The following is a 27,877-nucleotide window of genomic DNA, read 5'->3' as shown; positions in this document are numbered from 1 at the left end:
TGGCGACCGGTCCCTGCCGCCGAGCCGCGGTGCGCGCCGCGCAGTTCCCACGGAGCGGCCCGGGCGGCGGCGGCGGCGGCTCCGCTCCCTCCGGGGCGGCGGGAGGGCCGGGATGCGGTGCAGTGTTGTGCTCTCGCCCACCAATATTGCACTCGTCCCGGCCTCCCGCCGCCGCGGGCTGCGCCGGCGGGACCGGCCGGGCGCTGACCCAACCCCGCGACCACCGGGAGGACGGCGCGGGACGGAACCGAGAGCACGGCGGGGGCGGGGGGGGGACCCACGGCCCTCTCGAGCCAGCGGGAACCCCCAAGGGACCGGGCGCGCAGGGTAGAAAACACTCAAAACTTTATGGCCAGGCGTGGGGCAAGGACCGGAGCGCCCGGGGCAGGCGTGGCGGGAGCCCCGGCACTGCGGGGCCCCGGTACTGGCAGTGCAAAGTCCGCGGGGGGCCGGGAACGGGGCCCGGCCGGGAGGAGCGGCGGGGCCCGGTGCGCCCCCGGGTGCCGTCGGTGGCGGGAGCCCGGAGCGCCACCGGTGCCGCTGGCGGGGGAGGCCCGTGCCGGGCGCGGTCACTCGCGTCCCTCCAGCAGGAACCGGCGGAAGGGCTCGAAGTCGGCAGGGATCGTGTCTGTGGGGAGCAGCGCGGGGGGCGTCAGGAGCCGCCGAGGGGAGCGAGCCCCGGTAAAGCCCCCGGCCCAGGACTGAGCCCGCCGCAGGGGCGAGGGAGGGGATGCTCGGCCGGCCGCCGGGCCGGTGCGGGGGTCCCGGGGGGCCCTGCTCACCGTTGCAGCGGTACTGCAGGTTGGACCAGATGATGTTCTCCTGGGAGAAGCAGAAGACCCCCAGCCGGCCCCCGCGCATCGTGGTGTCGATGATCACACCGGAGTCGGCCACCAGCTGCGGGCCCTCGTACAGACGGACCCTGCCGGGGAACGGGGCCCGACCGGGTCAGCGGGCCCTCACCGGGACCCCTCCGGGGCCAGCTCCGGGATTCCACCGGCACCCCGCCGGTAACCGACCGGGGCAAACATCGGGATCCTACTGAGACTCCATCGGGGCCAGCACCTGGATCCCACTGGGACCACTCCACGACCAGCACCGGGCCCCGGGCATCCCGACCCGGGGACGGTGGCACCGGGCTGGAGCCGGGGCATCCTGCGGGAGACTGGGCCGGGGGCACCGGACCGGCTGGATTCTCGGGCCGGGGCCCCCCGCCGCGGCCGGGCTGAAGCCCCCCGCGCCGCCCCCGGCCCGGCCCCGCCGCCTTTGTCGGGCGCTTTGCATGTGAAAGGCGCCGGCGGGGTCGCCATGGCGACGGGACAATGGCCCCGGGGGCCCGGGGGGCGGAGGGCCCGGCGGCGGAGCCCCCCCGCCGCGGCCGTCCCGGCGGGAGCCTTAAAGGAGAAACGCGGCTGCGGCCCCACCGGGGAGAAACCCTCCCCACGGCCAAAATCCCCACACTGCGGTGGTCTCAGGGGCTGGATCCCCCCACGGCCAAAATCCCCACACTGCGATGGTCTCAGGGGCTGGATGCTCTCCCCCACGGCCGGTATCCCCTCATTAGGGTGGTCCCAGGAGGCACAAGGCCTCCTCACGGGCATCCTCCTGCCCCTGAGGGGGATCCGCAGGGCAGGACCCTTACTCGTGGTTATCATCAGGCCTGGTTTCTCCCCGGCATCCCCCCACTGGTGTGGTCCTGCTGGGGGTGCACCGTGGTGTCACAGCCCCCTCCCCAGCGGTCCCCACGCCCCCCCTGCTTACCTGATGTAGCCCACCTGGGGCCTGTGTGCCAGCTGCCAGCGGTAGGACGTCTTGTCCCTCCAGCCCACGTTCCGGGGGTCCTTCCAGAGCAGGCGGACGTGGTCGGGCGTGTGGCCCGTGTGCCACAGAGCATTGCGCAGGTGCTCCCCGGGGCCCGTCGAGGATTTCACTGCCTGCAGGTGCATGGGGGCTTCAAGGGGGGCCTCAACAGGGGGGGCCTGACCCAGCCCGTGGGTGGGGCCACCACCCACCTTGAGCTGCAGCCCCGGCTCGGCCACAGCCCGGAAGGGGGTGGCCTGCCAGTAAGTCTGCTCCGTCTGCTTCCACATCACCACGTAGAAGCTGGCGCTGTCCTGGTAGCTGAAGATGAAGCCAGCGTAGTCATCGTCGGTGATGGTGTTGACGTGGAAGGTGCCCTCAAAGTCCACCCCGTTGAAGGCCGTGTAACCTATAGGCAGGAAACGCTGCGGGGAGCCCTCTCTCCCCACGGGGGTCCCAGCCCACCCACCCTTCATCCCTCATCTGTGGGGCAAAGAGCCGGCTCTTATTCCCCTGCACGGTGGGAGTAAGGGGGTGAATATATCTTACCCACAGCCAAACCCGGGTCGCTGTTCATGGTCTGCACGATCTCCATGCCCTGTGGGGGGGACAGCTGGGTGAGGGGCACCCCTGGGCCCCTGAGTGTCCCCTGAGCTCCCACCCTGCAGCGCAGCCCCCAGAAACACGGGGCGCAGCACCCACACCTGGTTGAGCACAACCCAGTTGGGGTCGATCTGGGCGTCCCCCTCGGGGTCAAGGATGACGGTCTGGTAGGCGCGGAAGTCGGTCAGCGTCACCTCGGCGCTCTCGGGGCACACGTCCAGCTGGTCCACCACCGTGTCATTGTCAAAGTCCTCCTCACAGACGTCACCCACACCATTCCCTGGGGACACGTGCTCAGTCAGGGCTGGGCTGAGTCCAGGCAGGTCCTCCTCCCCCTGCCCACCCCGTGCTCACCGTCTGAGTCCTTCTGGTTGGGGTTGGGAATGAGGCGGCAGTTGTCCGGCCCAGGTGCCACATAGTCCGGGATGCCATCATTGTCATCATCGTTGTCACAGTCATCCCCCAGCCCATCGTTGTCCGAGTCCAGCTGGGAGCTGTTGGGGATCTCAGCACAGTTGTCCTTGGTGTCCTGATGCCCATCTCCATCACTGGGAGCAAGAACAAGGTCAGAGCAATGGACAAAACTGGGGATCTCCCCAAAGGCCCCATTGTCCCTCCTGACAGGTCCCTGAACCAGGAGCCCAGTTCTGCCCCCCAGGACACAACTGGGAGGTCACCCCATGGCAGTGCTATCCCCACCTGTCCTCGTTGGTGTCACAGATGTCTCCTACCAGGTCACTGTCCATATCTGTCTGGAGGAGAGCGGAGGCCTAGTTCAGTGCACATCCTGGGGCGAGGAAGAGGAGCCTCTGCTCCCCACTGGGCCAGGCCCCAATCATCCAGGCCCCCAGGCCCAGTCTGGCCCCAGCCATACCTGAGTGGGGTTGCTCATTTCAGGGCAACTGTCACAGGCATCCCCAACACCGTCCTCGTCCCGATCGGTCTGCAGAGGGTTGGGCACCTTGGGGCAGTTGTCCAGCATGTTGGGTATCCCTGCAAGGATGGTGCTAAGTGCATACTCTCCCTTACAGGATACCCTGCCCCCTGGCACAGCCAGGCCAACCCAAGAGCAGCTCACCGTCCCCATCAATGTCATTGTCACAAGCATCCCCCTCGCCGTTGCTGTCCGTGTCCCGCTGGTCATTGTTGGGCACATTGGGGCAGTTGTCACAGGCATCCCCAAAGGAGTCAGTGTCCGAGTTCTGTTGGTCCTTGTTGGGGAAGAGCCGGCAGTTGTCCTGTGGAGAAGAGGATGGGGATGTTGGCAGTGTGGTGGTGGGCAGACAAGAGGCCACAGTCCCACAGTGGTCAGGGCAGACAGACATCGCCAGCACCCTGAGACCATTCCCAAACCACCAGCCTGCTGCTCCCCAGGAGAAGCATCTTGAGGGACTCAGAACTGGGCCAAAACAAGAAACCCTCCTCGAGCCACTGGCATGGCCACCCATCCAGCACAGCCACCTCCACATTCTTGACACCATCACCATCAGCATCGTCATCACACTGGTCCCCAATGCCGTCGTTGTCAGCATCCTCCTGGCCAGAATTGGGCGTCAGGCGGCAGTTGTCCTGCAGGCACAGCCAGCATTAGGGACAGGGAGGAGATGAGGTCTGGAGCACAGCCCTGCTGTGGATCCTGCACCCCCTGGGCCTCCCCTGCAGGAGCCCACCTGCTTGCAGTGCTTGTTGTTGTCGATGCAGGGCAGGGGCTCGTCCGGGTACCCGTCCAGGTCTGTGTCTGGCCCACACACGTTGCCATTGCCAGCCCAGCCCACGTTGCACTGAATAAAGAAGAGATCAGGAACTGGAAAGGGCCCTGACAAGACAAATGCTGTTGTGCTGTACCCCCCACACCCTCCTCCTGTCCCTGTCCCCTGCTCACAGCACAGGAGATCTCCCCATTCCTCTCAAACAGGCAGAAGCCGTTGATGTCGCAGGGGTTGGAGGTGGGAGTGCTGCAGGACCTCTGGGGGATGCAGCCAGACGTTTGGTTGCCCACAAAGCCCGACTTGCAGGGGCCGCACTTGTAGGAGCCCTGGGGGAGAGAGGACAGGGCTGGGATGAGGGAGCTGAGTGGCCCCAGAGGCAAGGGAGGGAGCGGGACAGCACTGCTCACCAGAGTGTTGGTGCAGATGGAGTTGGGGTCGCAGCCCCCATTGTTCCCATCGTTGCATTCATCAATATCCGTGCAAACCTGTGAGTAATGTGGGAGGAATGCTCACCTGGGGCCTGTCCCTGTGGGTAGCTCTGCCCATTCCTCGCCATGAGAAGCTGTCCTCCTCCACAGGCACTGCATCATCCACGCTGTGCTGCACTCCAGGGACCCCACAGGGACCCCACAGGCCCATGGCACTGCACTCACCTGCTTGCTGGCCCTGGCATAGTCCACCCCCACGCCAGAGACGGTGTTGCCTCGGTAGCCACGGGGGCAGGGCTCGCAGCGGAACCCCGGGGCTGTGTTGATGCACTTGGAGCCGGGGAAGCAGGGGTTGGCATGGGCACACTGCAACACCAGGAGAGACACAGGCTTCATCCTTGGGCACAGCATCCTGCAGGGTGGCTGCTGCCCCAGGCCATCCCGGGCATTCCCAGAGGAAGCATCCTCTGCACGCAGAGCCCTGGCAGTGCCGGGGCTGCTGGTGCCCCCCAGCCCATGCCCACCTCCTCGATGTCAGCGCAGTGGGTGCCGTTGCCCTCCAGCCCCGGCGGGCAGGGCCCGCAGCGGTACCCAGGGTACTCGTACGTCTCCATGCAGTCCACACCACTGAAGCAGGGGTTGGGGTTGCAGCGGGACCGGTGTTCGTGGAAGCCTGAGGAGAGGAGAGGCAGGTGAAGGGTGAGACAAGGTGGCTCTTTGCCCCCCCAGGTGGGAGCAGAGCCTCGCCAGCACTCACCGCAGACCTGGCACTCCATGATGGTGTTGCGGATCAGAGACATCTCCTTCACCTGCAAGCCAGCAAAGCAGGGAGCATCAGGAGGGTGCTGGCACTCCCTGGGCTGGGTTTTCCCAGAGCACAGTGCCAGCACCCTCTCAGTCCCACCTGGTCCCTGATGTCTTCCCGCAGCTCGGTCAGGAGCCGGTTGAAGAGGGTCAGCTGCGTGACGAGTGCCTTGGTCTGCTCACCTGCCAGCAGCAGAAAGGAAAGGTCAATCCCAGCACAAAATCTCCCAGGGCTGTGGGCCAGGACTGTTCTGCCCATTGGCACTGAGCTAGGAGGATGAGGCAACTGACAGCCCATGCTCACACAGGGCACGTTTCCCTATGGCACACCCCACACCCTCTGATCCCACATGGGGCACTGGGACAGGCTGTGCAGGGATTTCTGCCTCTGAGGAGCCCCAAATGCCTCACACCAGGCAACGAGGGAAGTAGAGCAGGGACTTACCCAGGAGGGAGGCCAGCACACTTGTCACTGCAAGGAGAGAGACGAGACATTACCAAATGCCGCTGTCACACCCCAGCAGCGTCACCTCACATGGTCACTACTGGTAAGCACATGGGCAGCACTGTAGCTCCCACCTGTGTGGGGACACTGGGCCGGGAGGGACAGGAACATCCCTCTGTGCTGTCACCCCCCACCGCCTTGTGCCACGACCCACACGCGTGACCCCAAAACCCCCCAAGCCCTTACCTGCACTGTGAATGGACTCATCTCCTTGGAAAGGGCACTCACTCAGGGCCCCTACACGGCTCATGGACCCTCCCAGGATCAGCTTCATCGACTCTACAAACCCCTGATGTGTGTGGGGAGATTCTGTCAGCATGGAGGGCTCTGCCCATCCCCAAGCATGCATTGGCCGGGCTCTCATCCCCCTGGCACTCACCTGCATCCTCTGGTAAGCCTTCACCCCTGTGCGCACCTCAATGGACTCCACCTCGGCCAGGGGGATCTCCGAGAGCTCGGGCAGCCCCACGCTGGAGTCCATCTGCTTGCAGTCCACGTAGAGCTCCACGCTCAGCGTGTCCCTGCGCAGCCCGCTCAGGCGCACGATGACAGAGTGGCTCTGCCCGTCCGCCACGTGCGCGTGCTGCAGGTTGACCGAGTGCACCTTGTTGTCCTCCCGCAGGTACCTCACCAGGACTGCAGGGGAGCGGGAAGGGGCCGTCAGCTCCCCCCCAGCACCGGCAGCACCCTGGGAGCTGCTCTTCCCTGCAGGAGCTCAGCCAGGGCCTGTCCATCCCCACCCACCTTTGTTAATCTTCCCCACGACAGACACCTCCAGCCATCGGGTGTTGTCCTTCTTGGAGTAGAGGCCGAAGAGGGTCCCCCCCTGCTTGGGGGGCAGGCGGAAGGTGGACAGGAGGTACACGTCGTTGACAGTCAGGAGCTCCATGCGGATCTTGTGGGCCACGCTGGCCATCTGCCGAGCCTCGCTCACCAGCAGCAGGTCGATGACTGCGGGACACGAGCACCGGGGTCGCCACTGCACCGGCAGCCGCAGCTCCGGTGCCCGGTGCGGTCAGAGCCGGGGTGGGTGGGGGTGTCCCTGGACCGCCGGGCTCTGGGGGGACCAGGGAAGCCCGGGGGGCTCCGGGGCCGCCCCCGCGCGGTGGCGCTCCAGGACCGGCCGCGCCTCCTAACGGGACCCGCGGAGCCCCCGCACCGGCGGGACCGGCAGAGTCCCGGCCCGGAGCCCGCCCCGCTCCTGGGGCTTCCCTGCATCCCGCTCCGCGGAGCTCCCGGCGGGCCAGCCCCAGTAAGGGGCGATCGGACCGGGAGACACCGGAGGGACGGTCGGGGCTCCGGTACCGGCTCGGGGCGCTTAGGGGGGAGCGCGGACAGCTCGGTCCCGCTGCCGCACGGGTGCCCTCCTGCTCCGTGCAGACGCACCGGGCAGTCCGAGAGGGGCTGCGACGCCGGGGTCAGCCCCCGCCTCGCACTCCCCCGCGGCCCCGAGCCAGCACCGGAGCCGGCGGCCACCCAGCGCCCCGGGGTGAACCTTCTAGCGTCCCCGGTGGCCGCAGCCCCGCTCCCCCGGGGCGAGCAGAGCCGCTGTCAGCGGCCGTGGGACGGGGTCTGCCGCCGCCGACCCCCGAGTGTCGCCCGTCCCGCCGCCCCTTCGGGGCCGCCCCGCCGCCTCCCCGAGCCCCTCCGGTACCTTGCAGCTCCTGACGCGCCGCGGCGGCGGCGCCCAGCAGGAGCAGCGCCAGGAGCGCGGGGCTCCCCGGTGCCCCCATGGTGCCGCCGGTGCCGCCGGTGCGGAGCGGAGCGCGGCGGGGCGGGGTGGCGCACGGGGGAGGGGCCGGCGGGGCCGGCGAGGAGGAAACAAAGAGCCGTCAATCACCGGGCGCATCCCGGGGACACCGGCGGGCCACCGGCCGCGGCTCCAGCCCCGGAGAGGGGCACCGTGCCGGCGCAGCGCACTGGGCCCGGGGCTTCGGAGACCCCCCCGGCACTGCCGGCCCCGGGGCAGCCCCCGTTCACAGCGCCGGTTCACCGGGAGGTCAGGCGAGGGGGCTGGGGCCGCCCCAGCAGAGCCGGAGCATCCCGGCCCGGGAGAGCGGGACCGGCCGCGGGGCCGCTTGTGCGGGGGTGCCCCGCGCCGCGGAGGCCCCGGGCCCGGCAGAGCCTCGGGGCCGCTCCGCACCGCCGGGGGATGCTCGGGCCGCGGAGCCGCTCCCGCGGAGCTCCGGCCAAGGCGGGCGGGCGGCCCGCGGCGTCCCGGCCGTGTTTACAGCTGTTTCTCCCGGTACCATAACAACCGGCCGAGCCCGGCCCCGGGACTGCCGCAGCCCCGCGCCCCCGGCCCGGCTCCGCGCCAGCGATCCCGCGTAACGAGGGGGTGCGGGCGATGGAGGGGGGTGGTCCCAAGCCGCACACGGGGCGTTTTCCCTCCGCCTCTGCCAGCGGGCTCCCGGCCCGGCTGCTGTCCGTGGAGAACTGCGGGAGGGTGCGGGGCCGAGCAGGGTGAGCAGTGCGGGCCCACGCGGGGAGATGCGGGGTGCAGCAGGAATGTGCGGTGCGGAAGCGAGAAGCGTGAGCAGGATGGAGCTGAGCTGAGCCGTGCGAGGCAATGTGGGGCTCTGCGGGGAGATGTGGGGCTGAGCAGGACGGAGCAGTGTAGAGCTGAGCGGTGCGGGGCAGTGCAGAGAGATGCGGGACGCGGCGGGACTGTGTGGTGCGGGGCACTGCAGCGTGAGCAGTGTGGAGCTGAGCTGAGCCGTGCGGGGACAGGCAGGGCACGGCAGGGCTGTGACACGGTGCGGGACACAGGAGAGCTGTGATCACGGTGCGGGGCTGAGCAGCGTGGAGCTGAGCGGTGCGGAGCAATGCAGAGAGATGCGGGGCACGGCAGGGCTGTGATCACGGTGCGGGACACGGCAGGGCTGTGAGCACGGTGCGGGGCACGGCAGGGCTGTGAGCACGGTGCGGGACACGGCAGGGCTGTGACACAGTGTGGGGCACGGCAGGGCTGTGATTACGGTGCGGGACACGGCAGGGCTGTGACACAGTGTGGGGCACGGCAGGGCTGTGATTACGGTGCGGGACACGGCAGGGCTGTGATCACGGTGCGGGACACGGCAGGGCTGTGATCACGGTGCGGGGCCCAGCGGTGTGGAGCTGAGCTGAGCCGTGCGGTGCGGAGCGGGACGCGGGTTCTGCCGCAAGGACCCTGCAGACCCCCACCACCACCATTCCCAGCCCGGACCCCGCTCGGCTCCGCTCCATCGCGGGGACCCCCGGTCGGTGCCGCCCCGCGGCGGGGGCGGGCGGGGCCGCCCGTCCGGTTCCGGGTCGGCGGAAGATGGCGGCGCCCATGGAGCTGTTCTGCTGGGCCGGGGGCTGGGGGCTGCCCTCGGTGGATCCCGACTGCCTGGCTGTGCTGGTGAGCGCCGGGGCCGGCACGGGGGTGGGCCGGGGTCCCGCGGGCAGAGCCCCGCTCTATCCCTCCGTCCGTCCCTCCCGCAGACCTACGCGCGGTTCACGGGGGCGCCGCTGAAGGTGCACCGGGTCACCAGCCCCTGGAGGAGCCCCTCCGGTAAGGGCCCCGCCGAGGATACCGGCACCACCACCGGGACCCCCACCCCATGGCAGCCCCGTGATCCCCTTGTCTCCACTCCCCATCCCTGCACGCCTTACGCCTCCCACCCCATTACAGCCTCCCAGCCCGTCTTATCCCTCCTGTGGCCCCACACCGCTGATCCCCTGCCCTATTGCACCCCCTTATCCCACTGCAGCTCTCTTCCCCTATGGCCTCTCCTCCCCACGTGGCACCATCCTACCCTATTGCACCCTCTGTACCTCATCACACCCCCTGTCCCGTTACCACCATTACCATCTCATTGCACCCCTTGCCCCATCACACCCTCCCACCCCATAGCATCTCTCATGTCCTGTGGCCCCACACCGCTGATTCCCTGCCCTATTGCACCCTCTTGTCCCACTTCACCTTTCTTCCCCTATGGCCTCTCCTCCCCACGTGGCACCATCCTACTCTATTGCACCCCCTGTAGCTCATCACACCCCCTGTCCCATTACCACCATTACCATCTCATTGCACCATCACACCCTCCCACCCCATAGCATCCCTCATCTCCCGTGCCCCTGACTGCACCCTCACACCCTCTTATCTCATTGTACCCCATTGTCATGTGTCCCCCACCACTGCACTCCCCTCTATCCTGTTCCAACTCCATCTTCTCATCACCATCCCTGTTCCATCACACCCTCTCTTGCCCTATTGCACCCTCATGCCCCACCACATCCCCTGTCCCATTGCACCACCCCATCCCATTGCGACTCCTGTCCCATTGAATGCCCTTATTGCACCCCCCACCTCATTGCACCCCCCCTTTGTTCTGTTCTCCCATGCATCACTGCACTCTTATGCCCCATTGCTGCCCCTGTCCCATCGTTCCCCATTGCACCCCCTGTCCATCCCCACCACACCCCTCTTGTCCTGGAACGTTCCCCATTTCCCATCACACAGCTTCTGCCTCCTCCCCTGCACTGCTCTGTCCCCACCTCACCTTACACCCCTGCACTGCCTCGTGCCCCATCCAGGCATGGGTGTCCACCCCCCATTGCAGTTCCCTGCACCCCTCCCCTGCTCAGGGCATGGTGACTGCAGCCCCCACTGATTCCCCCTGCCCGCAGGGCACCTGCCCGCGCTGAGGACACGGGACGAGGGCACCATCTCCAAACCTCAGCAGATCATAACCCACCTCAGGAAACAGGTACAGAGGGGCTTGGGGAACCCCCTGCCCTGGGCTGGGCTGCTGGGTGCTGGAGCCCCTCAGGGAGGAGGGGACTCTGTTGTGTCACCCACAGGTGGGATTTGGGGTATCCCATGGGATCAAACTGGCATTTTCTCTGCAGAAATACAATGCTGACTATGACCTGTCAGCCACACAGAGCGCGGACACGCTGGCCTTCGTGTCCCTGCTGGAGGAGAAGCTGCTGCCAGTACTGGTGAGGCTGCAGGGAAGGGGGGCTTGCTGGGGATGGGGTCTGCTCTCTGGAGCTGTGCAAGCAGGCTTGGATGTGCCCAGCTGCCAGCAGTAGCATCCTGGCAGCCTGGCATGGCAGGGATGGGCGTTTGTGGGTGGCAGTCGTGGGTTGTGCAGCCCAGGCTGAGGTTTGCCCTTGACCCCTGGTGGTCTCCAGGGTGGCTGTGCCAGGCAGGGGCTCTGGTGTGCCAGCAGCTCTGCTGTGGCCAGGCTGTGGATTGTTCTCCACCATAGATCCACACCTTCTGGGTGGATGCCAAGAACTACGTGGAGCACACGCGGAAGTGGTACGCAGAAACCATCCCCTTCCCCCTCAACTTCTTCCTGCCCAACGCCATGCACAAGCGGCACCTGGAGCGGCTGCAGCTCATCTGGGGGGATGACTACATGGAGGATGAGGAGAAGCTGGAGAAGGAGGTGAGGGATGGGGTCTGGGCACAGTGGGTCCTCACAGGGAAATCCCTGTGAGGCTGTCCTGGGGTGACTGTATGATGCTCGTATCCCCATTTGTCTGTTTAGCCCAGAAATAAGCTTTGCACCTTTAAGATTGGCTCTGAAAAAATCCAAACTGGGGTGTGGGTTCCCCCCTCCTGCTCCCCTGAGCTCTGTGGTGGTACCTGGGCAGGTGACAGCCCTCTGTCCTCCTCCTGCAGCTCTACCGGGAAGCTCGGGAATGCCTGACACTCCTCTCCCAGCGCCTCGGCTCCCAGAAGTTTTTCTTTGGAGACTCGTAAGTGGCCAGAGGGGGGAGAGGAAGGGGCCTGAGAGCCCCCACACCCCAGCATGGCTGAGGCCCCGTGGTCTGCAGGGGAGCTGCAGCCACTTTGAGGGCAGAACAGGCTCGTAGGGGACAGGGCACTGTCCCAGGGAGGGAGAGCCACGTGCTGTCCTCTAGGGGTGCTGGGGCTGGTGGTGTCTGGTGGCTCTGGGTGGCTTTGGGTGGGGACAGTGGCCCAGACAGGGCTCTCTGTGCCCCAGGCCAGCTTCCCTCGACGCCTTGGTCTTCAGCCGCCTGGCGCCGCTCCTGAAGGCGAAGCTGCCCAACGGGAAACTGCAGCAGCACCTGAAGTCCCTGCAGAACCTGTGCAACTACTGCACCTCTATCCTCAGCCTTTACTTCCCCTGGGACGGAGGTGAGAGCCATCCCCCGCCTCAGCCTGCAACCTGTCCCCCCCAGGCGCTTCCCTCACTCTCAGGGTGACCCTTCCCACCCACACCCCTGCTCTGCCCCTGCAGGTGACCCCCTGAGCGGTGCCCCTCGGGCTGCAGGCACGGACAGCAGTGAGGCAGAGGAGGACCCCCACAAACGGCGCAAGCAGCTGCTGTCAGTGCTGGTGGGGCTGGCGGCCATGCTGGGCTACGCCTTCCTCAGCGGCATCGTTTCCATCCAGCGCGGCAGCGTGGGGCCGGCCGGCCGGCAGCCCATCGCCATGGAGGAGGAGGAAGAGGAGGAGGAGGAGTGAGGAAGAGCTGTGTGACTGTTCCTTCCCAGCCCCTGGAACTGACTGTTTTTACTCTGGAAGCCTGGCAGCATTGCTGCTCTGCTCTGTGTCCCACCAGGAACCACAGCCCTCTCCGTGGGAGCGTCCCTGCCTCACCAATAAACCTCCCTCTCTCCACCTGCACCCTCTCGTACTCCCAGCACCCCCAAGGCACTTCCCAGTTTCCCCAGTTGCCCAGGCTGGAGTTTTGCAGCAGGCACCAATGTGTCCTGCCTGTGGCTCTGCCCCTCCCTCCAGCCTTGGGTCTTGCTGAGGTCCCAGAGGGGGGACCTAAAAGCATCTGTGGCATCTGAGCAGTGTCTTTGTCCCTTCTCCAACAGCTGTGGGGCTGAGCCCCACATCTCCCTGCATCATTCCCCTGTGACAGCACTCAGGGTAGTGCAGACAGCAGCTCTGCAGGGCTGGTACCGCCCCTCCGCGCTGCTGCCAGCCCAGCAGCACAGCCGAGACACAAAACCAGAGCCAAGGGCAGCCGAGGCTGCTCGTCAGGACACGTCCCCAGCCCAGGAGCTCTCCCCACTGCCAGCGGGACACCCGGAGCCCCGCTCCAGCAGCCGGGATCCCTCCAGCGCTGACATCTGTTTGCATTCCAGCACGCCTGCCAGCGCCGGGGAGCTCCTGCAGCTGGCACAGCTGGGAGCGCATGGCGCGGGCTGGGAGCGGGGTCGGGGGCGGCCACCTGGGCTCCGTCTGCCCCCGCGGTCCCCTGGGCCACCGGGCGTGGGGCTGGTGCCGGTGCTGGCCGCGCCGCCGCTCCCGCTGGCCGCTGCCGGTTTACGATGCACGGATGGAAAGGCGGCGCGGGGCCAGGCCGGCACACAGCCCTCGCTTGTTTGGCCGCCGGCTGCCACCGCCAGCGGCATCCCAGCCCTGCTGCTGCGGCGGCTGAATGTCCCCAGGCTGCGCTCCTGTGCCCCCCAGCCAGGCACCGCCAGCGGCATCCCAGCCCTGCTGCTGCGGCGGCTGAATGTCCCCAGGCTGCGCTCCTGTGCCCCCCAGCCAGGCACCGCCAGCGGCATCCCAGCCCTGCTGCTGCGGCGGCTGAATGTCCCCAGGCTGCGCTCCTGTGCCCCCCCTAGCCGGGCGCAGTAGCCAGGGGCCCCCACACTGGGCTGGAGCAGAGCCACGGTGCTGGGCCAGCTGCGGAGCCTCCCCCATACTGGCCCAGTTCGAGGGGCCCCACTGGGAGGGGATGAGTCAGTGCAAACCCACCCCCCTCCAGCATGCTCCCCTCTAACGTCACTCGGGAACTATGTGCCCCGTGCTCTCGGTTCCCATTAGCTGCAGGGGCTGATGGCTGCTCCAGCAGGAGAAAGCACAGCTCTGGCTGGGGAGAATCTGGAGCTGCCGACGCCAGAGCTCTGCTCTAAATCCCGGCTGCGTGTCCTGACTGCAGCTTTGGGCCCTTCCCTGCCTGGGGGATGCTGCAGTGGAAGACAGGAGAGAGATGCCACCCCTTATGGGGACAGCCCCTGCATCCCCAGCCCTGTGGGATGCCCCAGGAACCTGGGCAGAGGAGGGATGGGACCCATGGGGCCTCAAATCTGTCTCCTCTGGCCCCTAGCATAGTCCTGCCCATAGAGCTGGCACCAAGGGGAGGCCAGGGGTTCAGGCAGGTTTGTAGAAAACCTGTTTATTTTATGAAACATCTAGAAAAGCACAGGCTTTGCAGCCCTAGGGTCATACAGGTCCTCTGGGGTGCAGGAGATGCAGGGACTGTGCTGCAGCCCCAACCCCATTGGAGTCTTCTCTCCAAGCTGCCACCAGCAGAGTGTTCCTGGCTCTGGCACCTCCCTCCTCTGCCAGGCTAGGCTGGCTGCTTCCAGAGGAAAGTCTGGATGGAGTCGCTGGGAGCCACGGCCTCGATGAAGCCGACGTGTGGGTCAGAGATCCCAAAGGACACGTCCGTGGGGGAGCTGTGGGGAAAGCAAGAGGGGATGGGGGCTCAGTGGGCTCAGTGGGGCCTTTTGGCAGGGATCAGAACTGAGCCACTCACCGGTTCAGGACCACCAGCACAACGGCGCCGTCGGGGCGCAGGAAAGCAGAGTGCTCCAGGTCACACCGGTGGCACTTCTTGGAGACAGCCAGTCCCACCCGCTGGGAGCCCTCGGGGATGAACTTACTGTGGGGACAAGCAGGGTCAGAGTGTGGTACGTAGGATGTGGTACCTGGAGCCAGCAGCCTGTGGCCCTGACCCACCTGAAGTGCCCCAGGTGGTAGAACATGGGCTGCTTGTAGAAAACATCCTTGCTGCTGTCCACGATGACGGGGCTGTCCACGTAATTCTTGCTCCAGTTGGGGCCTCCCTCCATGTCCAGGGCCAGGTTCCAGTCGGTCCAGCCTGTCACGTAGTTGTTGAGGTTCTGCAGGGCAGGGGGTGGTCCTGAGCCACGGGCAGGCCCAGGGGCTGGCCAGGGTGGCCAATGTGTCCCCAGCTCCCACCAGGCCCTACCGACAGGATGCTGTGGCTGTACTTGCTCCCACGCTCCCAGCCACCCAGGACCACCCTGGGCTCCCAGAAGTAGGAGCCTGTGGAGGCCTCCGTGGAGAGGAGGAAATAGTCTGGGAAGAGGTGATGGGTGATGGTGAGTGTCAGGTCGATGGGTGCCAGAAAATCCAGGTACCAGTGGATGCCGATGCCGCTGATGTAGCTGGCAGCCACAGGGTCTTTGAGAACCTGGCAGGAGAAAAGGGTCACCAGTGCCCAGGGCTGGGAGATCTGCTGTGGGGCCAGGACAGCTGCTGTGGGCACTCACCACCTCGGCCCAGTAGGGCAGCATCACCCTCTGGTCATCCAGGATGATGAGCTGGACGTGGCGGTGGGAGCTGTTGGCCAGCGCCGGGCCCAGGTCCTGGGCAATGAAGTCCCTCTGGTGCTCAGGGGAGAAGCCCAGGCACTGGAAGGGGTAGAAGACAATCTCACCAGCCGTGGGCTCGTTCCCTGCTGTCACTGCCCAGAAGGTCAGGTTGTGCTTGGCGTATTCATCCAGGAACCTGGTGTGGGGTAGAAGGTGAACGGCCCCGTCACACCTGTGCCAGCTCCAGGTATGGCATCCCTGGCACCCACCACACTCCCGTGGCCCCTACCGGATAAAGTACTTGGCCCAGGCCCGGTGGTACTTGTCCCCAGGGCTGCCCTTCAGTGTTCCCCTCCCTGTCATTGCTCCATTCGTCTTCATCCACACGGGGGAGGTCCAAGGGCTGGCATACAGAGACAGCGGCCGCTTGGCCACTGCCTGCGCTGCTTGGAGGATGGGGATCTAGGGAGAAGTGGGATGGCACAGAGATCTCTGGGTCTGTCCCAGTGCTGGACAGCAGGAGGAGTCACCTCCCTCCCCAGAGGCGGGATGGTGTTCCCTTTCCCCACCCCATCCCATCCCATCCCATCCCGTCCCATCCCGTCCCATCCCGTCCCATCCCATCCCATCCCATCCCATCTCATCCAATCCCATCCCATAGATCCCATCCCATCCCATGGATCCCATCCCATCCCACCCCACCCAGGCAGCAGCCCCAGTCCCTCAGACCCTTCCTGCAGGACTCACCTTCATGTGCGTGTCCTCCTCGGTCAGGTTGAAGTGCCTCAGCTCGAAGTCGCCCTCGGCGTCAGCGTAGGTGTACAGGCGGATGGAGAAGTCAGTGCTGGCCATGGGCACACGCACCAGGTTGTACTCAATGCCTGAGGATGGGGCAGGTGGTGATGGGCATCCTCAAGTTGCATTTGGGGGCTCCAGATCCCCCAGCTCCCCAGAACTAATCTCAGCAGCCAGACCCCAACAGCTTTGCTGCCCTGGGCTCACCTTCCTCGGAGAAGTAGGAGCGGAGCAGGTGGTTCTGGGCAGCCTTGGACAGGGACTGGATGTTGATGGCAGCTGCGTCAGTGATGGAGCCACCAAAGCCCTTCACCTTCTGGTACCTCTGTGTTGTGTCCAGGGTGAGGTGGAAATCTGTGGGGACACACAGTGTCACTAGCCCTGCCACCTGTGAGAGGACTGACCCTCCCACAGCCCAGGGTGGTACCTGGGCTCTTGGTGTTGTGCTGGAAGCTCCCCTGGCTCCGCTCCAGCCTCTTGCCAGCCTTGCTGCTCTCATATTTGATGTAGGAGCCAGGGGCTGGCAGGACCAGGGGGTCCAGAGTGTCACAGTACGTGGCACTGCAGGCACAGACCAGTGAGCCGTGCCCAAAATCCTTGGCATCACAGGGACGGCCACCTGCAGCAGAGGAAAGAGTGAGTGGGCACTGAGGGCTGTGGCAGGAGCCCAGCTCATCCCTTTGACTCATGACAGACTCCAGATCTGCCACCCTCCAAAGCCCAGGGACACGTGCCAGCACATACCTGTGACCTGCAGGGCTGCCTGTGCCAGCAGGAGCCAGCCCAGGACACTGGCACAGCCTGGCCCCATGGCACCTCTGCTGCAGCGGCTCCGACGATGCCGATGGACACGCTGGGAGCAGGACAAGGTGTCAGCACCCAGAGCTGCTCAGCCTGGCCCAGCCACACACAGGGACAGAGACACAGGGCAGGGAGAGCCCCAGCATCATCCCCCTGCCCAGGGGACCACTAGAACCCCCCTGGAAGGGCTAAGCCTGTCCTGCCCTCTGCCCGCTGCTCCAACCCAGCACCCACCTTCCCTCCCACCCCTCCAGAGTCCACCAACAGTTCTGGCCATGTCCCAGGTGGGGGTGCAGCCCCCCAGGTGTGGGCAGCCCCCAGGTGTGAGCCTGCTGCTCCTAGCTGCCCACACTGGCTGTACCCAGCAACTTTGTTCACTCCCATCAATTCCCTCCCACTTCTTCTCCCTCCTCACCCGTTCCACAGCTGTGCCATGCCATGTCATGCCATGCTGCATCACCCCATGTATCCCCAGTGCCCCCCGAGCCATGCCCAGGAGCAAACAGCTCCACACTCCCAATCCCACATGTGTGGCAGCTGGGGTTTGTCCAGCCACAGTGGTTTGGGGCTCCAGCCCCTGGCATGGAGAGTCCCACATTCCCCTGTTCTTTCAGGTGCTCACACCCTGTCTTGTCCTTCCCATGGTGCTGGGCAAGGAGCCTCTCAATGAGAGCACAGGAGGAGCCACCTCCAAGCCTCGGGACCCTGGTGCCAGACTGAGGACCCTGGGGACCTTTGCCAGGGTGGGATGGTGCTGTCTTGTTGCTCCCCAAGCTCCTATGGGTTGTGGAGCAGGGCCAGGCAGCTGTCCCACCTCCACTGCCTCCCACTCCCTGCCTGGGAATGATGCCCAGCTTGGCCAGGACATGGCCTCAGCACGGTCCTGCTGCCCAGGGCTGTCCCATGCCCATACCTGTGCCCATCTCTGTCCCCATTCCCACTGGCTGAAGCCACCTCAGACCCAGGGGACTCACCTGCCTCCAAACCACCTCTCGCTGCTGCGTCTCTGTGGCAGCAGTGGCAGGTCCCGTGTCCCGGCTGTGCCTGGTGGGAGGGGATGCTTCTGGAGGAGCAGGAAAGGTGAGTTTGGAATGGGACAGCTCATGGGACTCTGTATTTGAAGAGGAGCCTGGGGATGATTTTGCAACCTGGCTCCAATGAGCTTTCCACACACCGCAGCATTTGCAAAGCTCTCCTGAAACCTGTTCCAGTGGCCAGAGGGAAGCTGGGGAGGGGAGGATGCTCACCAGCCCCCCAAGTGCCTCCATCACCCCCCACCCTCCCTTTGGGAAGAGCAGCCCTGTGTCCCTGGGACACCTCGGACAGGGCAGGGCAGGGCTGGCTGTGCCCGCCTTGGGTCCCTGCTCTTGGCAGCACCTCAGCTTTGTGCCACCACCACGACCTGTGTCCCGTTTGTGGCTGCTCCAGGACCTTTCCTGGCACGGGCAGAGGCAGCAGCCGCTCCCGGCAGGGACTCCCGACCCCTCCTGGGGTGGGCACAGCGGGGGCTGCCCACTCAAGTCCCCTCGCCCCCGCCGTGCCCCGTAGGCTGGAGCCCCACGCTGCAGCGGGCTGGGTGGAGCCGGCAGCAGCGGTTTATCATCGGCAAAACAAGTCTGGGCTCCACACCGTCTAATTTGGGATCCTTCCTAATTACAGGCATCTGCTCCGCAGGAGAAACAGGAGGCGGGCAGAGGCACCGGGGGAGTGGCAGCTCCCCGGGGTCCCCCTGGGGCAGCTGGTGAGGGTGGCCAGGAAGAGACCCCCACCCAGGGACCACCGTCCCTCACTCAGTGTCACATCCCCACCCAGGAACCACAGCCCCCGAGCCGGGGTGACAGCACCCTGTGGGAAATAGTAAAGGTGAGATGATTTTCAGAGAGCTGGAAAAGCAGGCCTCAGAAACAGAAAGAGCAGAGAACTAGCTGCAGCTGCAAAGTCTGAAAGTAAAAAATGTTATGAGTACTTTTAGTACTTTTAGTAATTGGCTAAAACAATTGCCTGTGAGCTTTAGCAATGTGCTATTGGCTAGAAAGTTTTTAAAATGCTCTGTAACAAAGAAATCTTCAGCTACTACTGGCTGTACATGAGCTTTACCTTCCTATTGTCTCAACCGTGTCATGAGGCTGATGCAGCAAATAAAGCTCAAGGAATGTACCCCAACAGTCCCATCCCATAAAGAAAACACCTCTCCAACACACCTCCCACCCAAGGCCCTGCTCCTCCTGCTGCCCCCGGAGAAGGGATCCCCCAGCCCACGCTGCAGGCAGTGAGGATGGTGGGGGTGGTTCTTCAGCCTCACCCCACCCCTCACAACCATCCTGCTGTGGTTCCAAACAGGCAGGAGCAGCGAGACAGCCCAGAGGGACTGGGCTAAAGCCTTTCCCTGCACGATTGCCCCTGGGCACTACTGAGCACCAGGGAATGAGGGCTCTGTGTGGGCCATCCCAGCACAGCAGAGGTCCGATGTCCCTTGAGAAGGGGACATTCCCAAGGTGTCAGGAATAGAGTGGCAGCAGGACCCGGGCACTGATGAGGTCATACCTCGAATCCTGGAGGTCAGATCTGTGCCCCTCATGAGGGCTGGAGCATGTCCTGAGAAGGGGATGGAGCTGAGGAGGGGTCTGGAGCATGTCCTGAGAAGGGGATGGAGCTGAGGAGGGGTCTGGAGCTCCAGGAGGAGCTGGGGAGGGCTCAGCCTGGAGAAAAGGAGGCTCGGGGGGACCTTGTGGCTCTGCACAATTCCCTGACAGGAGGGGGCAGCCAGGTGGGGGTCAGGCTTTGCTCCCAGAGAACAGGGACAGGACAAGAGGAAATGGCCTCAAGTTGCATCAGGAGAGCTGTGGCATTTCCCAGGAGGGATTTAGGTTGAATATTAAAGAAAATTTCTTCATGGACAGGACTGTGCAGCCCTGGCATCAGCTGCCTGGGGCAGTGGTAGAGTCGCCATCCCTGGAGGGATTTAATAAATGTGTAAGGAGCACTTGGGACGTGATTTAGGGCTGGCCTTGGCAGTGCTGGGGGAACTTGGGTTGGACTTGATGATCTTCGAGGTCTTTTCCAACCTCAAGGATTCCATGACTCTATTCTATGATTCTAAGCACAGGCAGCCAGACCCAGCTGCCGTTGGGGCCAGCACTCCCCAGGAACATGGATAAAAGCACAGGACAGGCTGGTGTGCTCCAGGAACAGGGCTGGGACGGAGCCCGGTGCCACCTTCACACCACACTCCAATAAACCAGCTGTAAAGCCTCTGGGTTTTTCATTTTCCCCAACCTCAGCAGTTCCGTGGCTTTCACACAGGGGCATTGGCCAAGGAGAGCTCTGGTTTTCTCATTCCTGTACTTCAAAGGTGCTGGTAACGTTCCCAAAGGCACAGGGAATACTGTAACTGGTATTTAGGGAAAGCAAACAGGACGGGGAGGTCACTCTGGGCTGCGGTCGGTGTTGGCCACAGCCAGAATAGAGGGGACTCTGTCCAGAGGCCACCCTGGAGAGGTGGCACCAGCCTAATTTGTCCATAAGGTTTGGTGGATGGGCACACTGATATCATTTACTCTGTCTTTCTGACAGCATCTGACATTTGGATTTTTTTTTTTTTTTAATTCCCCAAAAAAAAAGTAGGCTGGGGAAAACCAACAGCACATATGGAACGAATCAAGGGCTGGCAGCAGCAGAGGCTCCAGCTGCAGGGATAAACAAGGAGCCACCCGCAGGCCACGGGGGCCGGAGCCCCCGGGGCAGCCCTGGCCCCGGCGAGGAAAACCGAGCGATTTCCGAGCGCGCAGAGGAAACACTGACGGGAACAACGGCGCATTCCGGAGGGAGCGCGTCATGGCTTTACTTGGCGGCCGCCACACACGCGAAGGTTTCAAGGGGGCCACGTGTGGAAGTGTGCTCCAGGAGACGGCGCTAAGGGAACTTCCAGGGGGATGGGAAGTGCCGGGAGGGAGGGGAGGCGGGGAGCAGCAGGTCCCGGCGCCAGGAGCGCACGGAGCCCCTCGTGCAGGGGCTGCACTCCCACCTGCTGCTTCCACCCTTGAGGGATGCTGGAAAGGGTGGGGGAAGAGCTGACCCCCAGCATCCCCCTGAGCCCCCCAGCACTCCCCTGGCTGTCACTGCTGGCGCCACAGGTAGGTCTGGATGGAGTGGGCTGGAGCCACAGTCTCAATGAACCCCATGGCAGGGTCCCGGATTCCAAAGGGCACATCCCGGCCAAACCTGGGGAGCGAGAGAGGCTGAGCAGGCACGGCTGGGGCTGAGCACCACCCCCATCCCCTGCCTGGGCTGACCTGTTGAGGACCACCAGGACAAGGGCACCGTCGGGGCGCAGGACGGCCACGTGCTCCAGCTGGCAGAGGAGGCAGCGGCGGCTGCTGTGCAGCCCCACGCGCCGGGAGCCCGCGGGGATGAACTTGCTGTGGGGAGAGGACCAGGAGAGGGGTTCTGCCCCTGGTCTGGGGCTAGTGGCCACACCTGAGCCCCCCTGACCCACCTGAAGTGCCCCAGGTGGTAGAACATGGGCTGCTTGTAGAAAACATCCTTGCTGCCGTCCACGATGACGGGGCTGTCCACAAAGTTCTTGACCCAGTTGGGGCCTCCGTCCAGGTCCAGGGCCAGGTTCCAGTCGGTCCAACCAGACACAAAGTGGTTCATGACCTGGGAGGGCAGGAAAGGGGCTGAGTGGGGCTCCCCCAGCACTGGATTGGGGGTGTGAGGGCTGTGTGAGGGCACTGTGAGGGCAGAGTGAGGGCTGTGTAAGGGCACTGTGAGGGCAGAGTGAGGGCACTGTGAGGGCACTGTGAGGGCACTGTGAGGGCAGAGTGAGGGCAGAGTGAGGGCAGAGTGAGGGCAGTGTGAGGGCAGAGTGAGGGCAGAGTGAGGGCACTGTGAGGGCACTGTGAGGGCCGTGTGAGGGCCGTGTGAGGGCACTGTGAGGGCCGTGTGAGGGCCGTGTGAGGGCACTGTGAGGGCCCTGTGAAGGCCGTGTGAGGGCTGTGTGAGGGCACTGTGAGGGCCCTGTGAAGGCCGTGTGAGAGCAGAGTGAGGGCACTGTGAGGGCCCTGTGAAGGCCGTGTGAGAGCAGAGTGAGGGCACTGTGAGGGCCCTGTAAAGGCCGTGTGAGGGCACTGTGAGGGCCGTGTGAGGGCCCTGTGAAGGCCATGTGAGAGCAGAGTGAGGGCACTGTGAGGGCCCTGTGAAGGCCGTGTGAGGGCTGAGTGAGGGCAGTGTGAGGGCCGTGTGAGAGCAGAGTGAGGGCAGAGTGAGGGCCATGTGAGGGCACTGTGAGGGCCGTGTGAGGGCTGAGTGAGGGCCATGTGAGGGCTGAGTGAGGGCACTGTGAGGGCCGTGTGAGAGCAGAGTGAGGGCAGAGTGAGGGCCGAGTGAGGGCAGAGTGAGGGCCGAGTGAGGGCCGTGTGAGGGCACTGTGAGGGCACTGTGAGGGCACTGTGAGGGCACTGTGAGGGCTGAGTGAGGGCTGAGTGAGGGCAGAGTGAGGGCTGTACCGTCAGGATGCTGTAGCTGTAGTGGTCTCCTCGCTCCCAGCAGCCCAGGGACACGGCGAAGCGGAACATGAAGAAGCCAGTGCAGGCCTCGGTGTAGAGGAGGAAATGGTCAGGGAAGAGCTTGTGAGTGGCCTCCAGGCTCCAGGCAGGTGGGACGATGGCGTCTAGGTACCAGTGGACGGCCAGGCCAGCCACGTAACGGGCAGCTGTAGCATTTCCCAGCACCTGGGGAGCAAAGGAGATGCCTCACACTGAGGCCACCCATGCCTGAAGCCTGCAGAAACGGACACATGGACTCCATATGGCCTCTCAGAGCCACCTCTTGTCCCCTCCTGTGGGCACCACACCCTTTAAGCAGCACCCTAGCATGGATCTGGTGCCCCAACATGGCTTTGGCACCTCCTTGGGGGCAGTGCTAAGGAGGTGGGCACAGGTTTTCCCCTCAATGGGCCCCTTGCCCCCAGCCCAGCTCTGCTGCTGCCTGGTCCTCTCCCCACACACCCCTGGGGTGGTCCAGCCCTGCAGCCATGGAGGGAAAGGAGGAACACACTGCCTGGCTTGAAGCTGGGGCAGGAGCACGTTTTCCTTTCTTTCCTCCTAATTTAAGGCAATATCCCCAAACAGTATCATGGGGGGAAACCAAATCAGCCAAAACTCTGCCCGGAAAAAGGTGCTGGTGCCCAGCGGCTGCGGCAGGATCCGGGGATCCAGGGTGTGGGTGCCACCTCCTGTCCTCACTCCCGCCGGGCACAGGCGGAGGCGGCCGCTCCGGCAGACCCGGTTTGCTCCCACTCTCTAGGGCTGGGAGAGGCCACGGCTCCATCTCCCAAAGAGCCTGGGGCTGGGCAGCGAGGCGGAGGGGAAGGAAGGGGCGCTGCTCTTCACCACTTTGGCCCAGTGCGGGAGGTGGATGCGCTGGTCGTCGAGCATGAGGAGCCGTGTGCGGTGGGGGCTGCGGGCCAGCGCGGGGCCCAGGTCCTGCGCGATGAAATCCCGCTGCTGGGCGGCCGTGAAGGCGATGGTGGGGGCTTGGGGGGGCGTGAAGAGCCCCGCCAGCGGCTCGTTCTGGGCCGTCACCGCCCAGAAGGTCACGTTGCGTTTTGCATATTCATCCAGGAACCTGGTGTGGAGAAGCGGGGACAGAATCAGATGTGCTGCCCCCCCGACCCCACCCCACTCCCCGATCCTCCCGCTGTCCGTCCCAGCCTGGTTCCACAGACGGTACTTGATGAAGTAGTTGGCCCAGGTCTTGTGGTACTTGTCCCCTGCCTTCCCCTTCAGAGTCCCCTTCCCACGGACGTCCCCGTTACTCTTCATCCAGGCTGGGGCGGTCCAGGGGCTGGCAAACAGCAGCAGCGGCCGCTTGCTCATGGCCAAAGCTCGGCGCAGGAGGGGAATCTGTGGGAGGGGGCAGAGGGAGAGGGTCAGCTCCAGCTGCAGCTCCCCAGAACCACAGAGCCCAAAGCACGGGAGAACTCAAGGGACCTCAGCAGGGACTGGCAGCTGGCAAGCACCACCCCCCGGCACAGCACCCTGGCTCCTCACCCTGCCAGTGCCAGCTGGGATGCGCCAGGACGTGCCCCGGAGGAGGTGCCAGCTCCCACAGGCTGTCCCCATGCACACTGCCACGGCGGGCAGGGACAGCAGCACCTGGTCCTGGGGGTCCCAGCACACGCAGGAGCTCCGGCACAAGAGGGGACAAGGTGCTGATGGTAGCGGCTTCAGCCTCCCACCTTCATCTTCACGTCCTCGTCCGCCAGCCTGAAGTGCTTCAGCTCGTAGTCCTTGGGGACATCATCATAGCTGTAGGGGCGCACGGAGAAGTCGCTGCACGCCATGGGGACCCGGATGAGGTTGTACTCGATCCCTGAGGAGCAGGAAAAGCATCAAATGGCACCGGAGCAGGTGACGATGTCCCTGCAGCGGGGACAGGCACAGCCACCTCTGGTGACCCCAGGATCTGCTCCCACTGCCGTGCCCTCACTGCTCACCGCTCTCGGAGAAGTAGGAGCGCAGCAGGTTGTCCTGGGCCGGCTGGGACAGCTTCAGGATGTTCATGGCAGCAGCATCGGAGAGGGAGCCGCCGAATCCCTTCACGCGCTGGTACAGCGTGGAGATGTTGAGCGTCAGCAGCAGCCCTGCGGGAAGAGCCCTGCTCGGTCCCTGCTGCCCGGGGGGCCGCGGTGGCACCGCCACCCACCAGTGGCGCTACCTCGGGTGCTCAGACTGCTCTGGAATTTCCCCTCGCTCCGCTCCAGCCGCTTGCCGGCCTTGCTGCTCTCATATTTGACGTAGGAGCCGGGGGCTGGCACGACCAGGGGGTCCAGCGTGTCACAGTAGGTGGCATTGCAGACACAGACCAGCGAGCCGTGCCCAAAATCCTTGGGGATGCAGGGTCGGGCACCTGGGAGGCACGGGAGGGTGGGGGTGGCTGCCGGCTCAGGGACGTGTCCCCATCTGCTCCCCTGCCTGCCCCGGGGAGATGCCACTGTCCCCATGCTCCGCATCCCGGGCACCTCCCGGGCACCTTCCGGGCACCCAGCCCCGCGCTGCCCCAGGGTGCCCAAGCCCCGCTGCCACCCCCGCGACGTCCCCGGGCTCACCTGCCACCTGGGGCACCGGCAGCAGCAGCAGCAGCAGCAGCCAGCCCAGGATGCCGAGAGCCCGCATGGCCCCTCCGCGTTCCCCGAGCTCTGGAAGGTCCTGGGGAGCAGCACCTGCGGTGGGGACACCCTCAGGCCCGGCAGGGGGATGGAGGGATCAGCCCCATCTCCTCAGCCCCTTCCAGCGCCTCGGAGCTCCTGTCACACCCTGCATTCCCCCTAAACCCCCTCGTCTCGCTCGGGGAGGGTCCAGCCCTGCCAGGAGCCCGCAGCGCGCCCGCCTTCACCCCGGCTGCTCCCGACCTGCACTGCCGCCAGCCCTCCTCCTCCTCCTCAGCAGCTGCAGCCTCCCCACCTGGCCTTTACAGGGAGCTGCTCGGAGACCTCCCTCCGCAGCACACCCTCTCCCACCCCCACAGCTCCTCCTTGCTCCGCTCCCGGCCCGTACCTGCCCTGGGGCGAGGACCGCCGATCACCTGCTCGCCGGGTCCCCTTCGCCCTCCACTGCCACGGCAAGGAGGGACAGGGACATGGTGCTGGCAGCTGGGCCTCAGTGAAAGGTCCAACCTGCACAGGGAAGGGTCACAGGAGCAGATCTGAGACCCCACCGAAGGAGGAGCTGATTATTTTGTCAGGCAGGGTCTGGATGAGCCCCTGAGAGCCCAGCAGAGCCAAGGGCAGGCTCATGGCACGACTGTCTGTCCTGCTGGGCACCTCCAACAGGACACCCACTTATCCCTGCCCACCACCCCGCTGTCCCCACTGTCCCCCAGGAGCCACAGGGCCGTGCAGGATGGTCCAGGACACCCAGGCAAGGTCAGTGAACGTGGCTGCACAGCTCAGGGCAGCATAGGGGCACAGCAGGGGTGGCCACGTGGGAGCTGGGGCTCTTGCCATTCCCTGCCCAAGCCTTTGGCATCACTCTCCCCAACTCAGCATGTGCTGGGGAAGGTGACAGCAGTGACAGCAGTGGCAGCAGTGACAGCAAGCAGGCAATACCCCAGCTCCTGGGCAAGCAGGGCCGCACTCCAGCTGTCAACAACAGCAGTTAGACCCTCAAAGGGGACCCTGCTGTCCCAACACCATGCCAGGAGCAGAGCCCAGCTCTGGTGCTCCTGTAGCACTCCAGCCCAGCAAGCCAAGGCTGAACTGGGCCAGCTCACCTGGGCACACAGCCCCTACCTGGTGCCATCACCCAGGATGTCCCCACTCCTGTGGACATGTACCCCTCACTGTGGGGACATCCTCAGCAGCCCCACACAGGGCTGGTGTGGGAATGGAGAGTGGCCACATCCCAGCCACAGCTCCCAGCCACAGCTCTGCTGGCTTGGAGCATCAATCAGCAGCTCAGGGCTGCCCTGCACAGGGTTAAACTGCTCCGTTAGATTTCCCTCCATGGGTGGAGCAGCACTTTGTGACTAATTTTCTCCATTTCTGGCATATCAGATACAGCTCTGGGGCAAACCAATTCATCAAATTTCCTCCTAACCCCAGCATTGCCCTGCCATGGGCCCTGCCACAGTTCCACCCCTCTGCTGGGAGCTGAGCCATGAGACACCTGAGCCTCTGGGGCTGGGGCAGATGGGGCCAGGCAGCCCCTGGTTACAGCTCACGGGGCAAACAGGTGCCCCAGGAAGGAGCTCCTGTCCCTGTCCCGCTGCACCGTGGCTCTCCCACCTCCCAAGTGTGATTAAGGTGTGACCAGACTGCTACACCCAGGCTAATGAGCCCCAATTTTGGGGAGGGATTAATAGCTCCTAAGGCAATCAGCCACCTTGGAACTCATTTCCAGACATCCAGGATGCCCCCACTCACCCTTCCCCATTCCAAGCTCCAGTTCTTCCTGCCCCCCATCACCCGCAGCCCCCCAGCTGGCTCAGGTCCCACAGCTCCTGGAAGCAAAACACTGCGGAGGCTGCTGGAGCTCATCCTTATCAACACCAGCTGATAAGAGCGCCCTGCTGAGCAGGAAAAGTGAGACCCAGGGGCCAGGCAACGCCTCACATGGCACAGCAGATACCAGGCAGCGCCACCAAGCCCACAAAGCTGCTTCTTGTGGCCAATCTTTAAAGAGGGGGAGCTCCTGGGGGTGGCAGGGGCCTCGTGGCATGGTGTGACCGCCCTTTGCAGTGCTCAGGTGGGTTTGTTCAAGGAGGTGGGGTCAAAGGAGCCACCAGAGGAGCCAGAGGGTGAATTTTGTCCCTAAGCCAGGCCAGTGTGGATGGGGACACAGGGACACGGAGCTGGGCTGAGTCACCTTTCAGGGGATCTTTGTTAATATTTATGCCAAAGAGCCTCAGTGTGGCATCACAGCAACTCCTTCCCAACAGCGAGACCCCAGCCCGGAGCACGTGGGGACAGTCCTCAGGGTGACACCAGGGTGACACCAGCAGCCCCCAGTCACCACGAGGCCCACACAAGCCAAGGCTTTGCACAAGAATTAATGAGCAGAGCCAAGCCCAGCGACGTCGGAGGATTCGCCCCCGCTGCGTTTATCCCAGAGTCAGTCGGTCCTTGAGCACCGAGCCGAGCGCAGCGGCACCGGGGTGATTCAGCATCCGGCCACAGCTGCGAGCAGCCGGGCAGGTAAGCGAGGAACAGGTGGGGGAGCGGCCCTGCAGCGGGAGAGGGATGCTGGCAGCGGGGCGATGGGGATGGGGCTCGCTTCGTGATCCTGGAGAAACATTTCCCTCTTGTGGACAAACACAAACAGCCTCGGGGCAGGAGCAGGCTGCTCTCGCCAGGACTCTGGCGGCAGCTCCCGGGGTCCCACGAGCAGCATCCCTGTGGCTCCGTGGCGTGCCAGTGTCCCAGGGTGACACTGTCACTCACCGGCCACGCCTGGGCTGTGCTCAGCCCACGCAGCATCGCGGCTGTCAGTCCTGACAGCACCCCTGGGCACATCCCACCTGCACGGATCCCCGCCGCCCTCCTCGCCCTGAAATTATGACCTCCCTGCCCTAATCTCCTGCTCTCACACCCTGCCAGCTCCCTCCCTCCTTCCTGGGTGCGCCCA

The 27,877-nt window shown here is 64.7% G+C and overlaps 4 protein-coding genes across 5 annotated transcripts; 1 reads left to right on the top strand and 3 right to left on the bottom strand.

The window, feature by feature from the left end:
* Positions 1-328: 328 nt before the first annotated feature.
* Positions 329-7,606, bottom strand: THBS3 (thrombospondin 3). 2 transcript variants are annotated; one of them, XM_066567888.1, is made up of 23 exons: positions 7,504-7,606; positions 6,594-6,800; positions 6,229-6,485; positions 6,036-6,138; positions 5,790-5,816; positions 5,445-5,527; positions 5,298-5,349; positions 5,065-5,213; positions 4,766-4,906; positions 4,520-4,597; positions 4,286-4,438; positions 4,074-4,184; positions 3,865-3,972; positions 3,482-3,641; positions 3,278-3,396; positions 3,103-3,155; positions 2,758-2,951; positions 2,505-2,683; positions 2,350-2,398; positions 2,013-2,209; positions 1,762-1,934; positions 783-922; positions 329-628 (listed from the first exon to the last, which is right to left on the bottom strand). In XM_066567888.1, exons 1-23 carry the CDS (start codon positions 7,580-7,582, stop codon positions 570-572), a joined length of 2,871 nt encoding a protein of 956 aa, XP_066423985.1. In that variant the 5' UTR covers positions 7,583-7,606; the 3' UTR covers positions 329-569. The 2 variants fall into 2 exon arrangements, with proteins under 2 accessions (XP_066423985.1, XP_066423984.1); XM_066567887.1 differs by having other exon boundaries at positions 5,065-5,349.
* A 649-nt stretch (positions 7,607-8,255) lies between these two features.
* On the top strand, positions 8,256-12,480 carry MTX1 (metaxin 1). Its single transcript, XM_066567932.1, has 8 exons — positions 8,256-9,231; positions 9,315-9,384; positions 10,503-10,582; positions 10,725-10,817; positions 11,090-11,272; positions 11,509-11,585; positions 11,834-11,988; positions 12,092-12,480. Exons 1-8 carry the CDS (start codon positions 9,151-9,153, stop codon positions 12,316-12,318), a joined length of 966 nt encoding a protein of 321 aa, XP_066424029.1. The 5' UTR covers positions 8,256-9,150; the 3' UTR covers positions 12,319-12,480.
* A 1,684-nt stretch (positions 12,481-14,164) lies between these two features.
* On the bottom strand, positions 14,165-18,019 carry LOC136568058 (lysosomal acid glucosylceramidase-like). Its single transcript, XM_066567905.1, has 11 exons — positions 17,726-18,019; positions 16,695-16,803; positions 16,378-16,569; positions 16,158-16,304; positions 15,903-16,036; positions 15,445-15,617; positions 15,114-15,351; positions 14,810-15,034; positions 14,557-14,720; positions 14,354-14,479; positions 14,165-14,273 (listed from the first exon to the last, which is right to left on the bottom strand). Exons 1-11 carry the CDS (start codon positions 18,017-18,019, stop codon positions 14,165-14,167), a joined length of 1,911 nt encoding a protein of 636 aa, XP_066424002.1.
* Positions 18,020-20,866: 2,847 nt separating this feature from the next.
* On the bottom strand, positions 20,867-26,083 carry LOC136568063 (lysosomal acid glucosylceramidase-like). The gene is made up of 11 exons (XM_066567911.1): positions 26,044-26,083; positions 24,862-24,975; positions 24,471-24,662; positions 24,250-24,396; positions 23,992-24,125; positions 23,484-23,656; positions 23,144-23,378; positions 22,259-22,483; positions 21,247-21,410; positions 21,044-21,169; positions 20,867-20,972 (listed from the first exon to the last, which is right to left on the bottom strand). The coding sequence occupies exons 1-11, from the start codon at positions 26,081-26,083 to the stop codon at positions 20,867-20,869; spliced, it is 1,656 nt and encodes a 551-aa protein (XP_066424008.1).
* Positions 26,084-27,877: the final 1,794 nt, after the last annotated feature.

The sequence above is a fragment of the Molothrus aeneus genome, chromosome 31 (assembly GCF_037042795.1).
Source record: "Molothrus aeneus isolate 106 chromosome 31, BPBGC_Maene_1.0, whole genome shotgun sequence".
Lineage (NCBI taxonomy): Eukaryota > Metazoa > Chordata > Aves > Passeriformes > Icteridae > Molothrus > Molothrus aeneus.
Note: the sequence above shows the minus strand (reverse complement) of the source record. Positions and strands in the feature narration are given on the sequence as shown.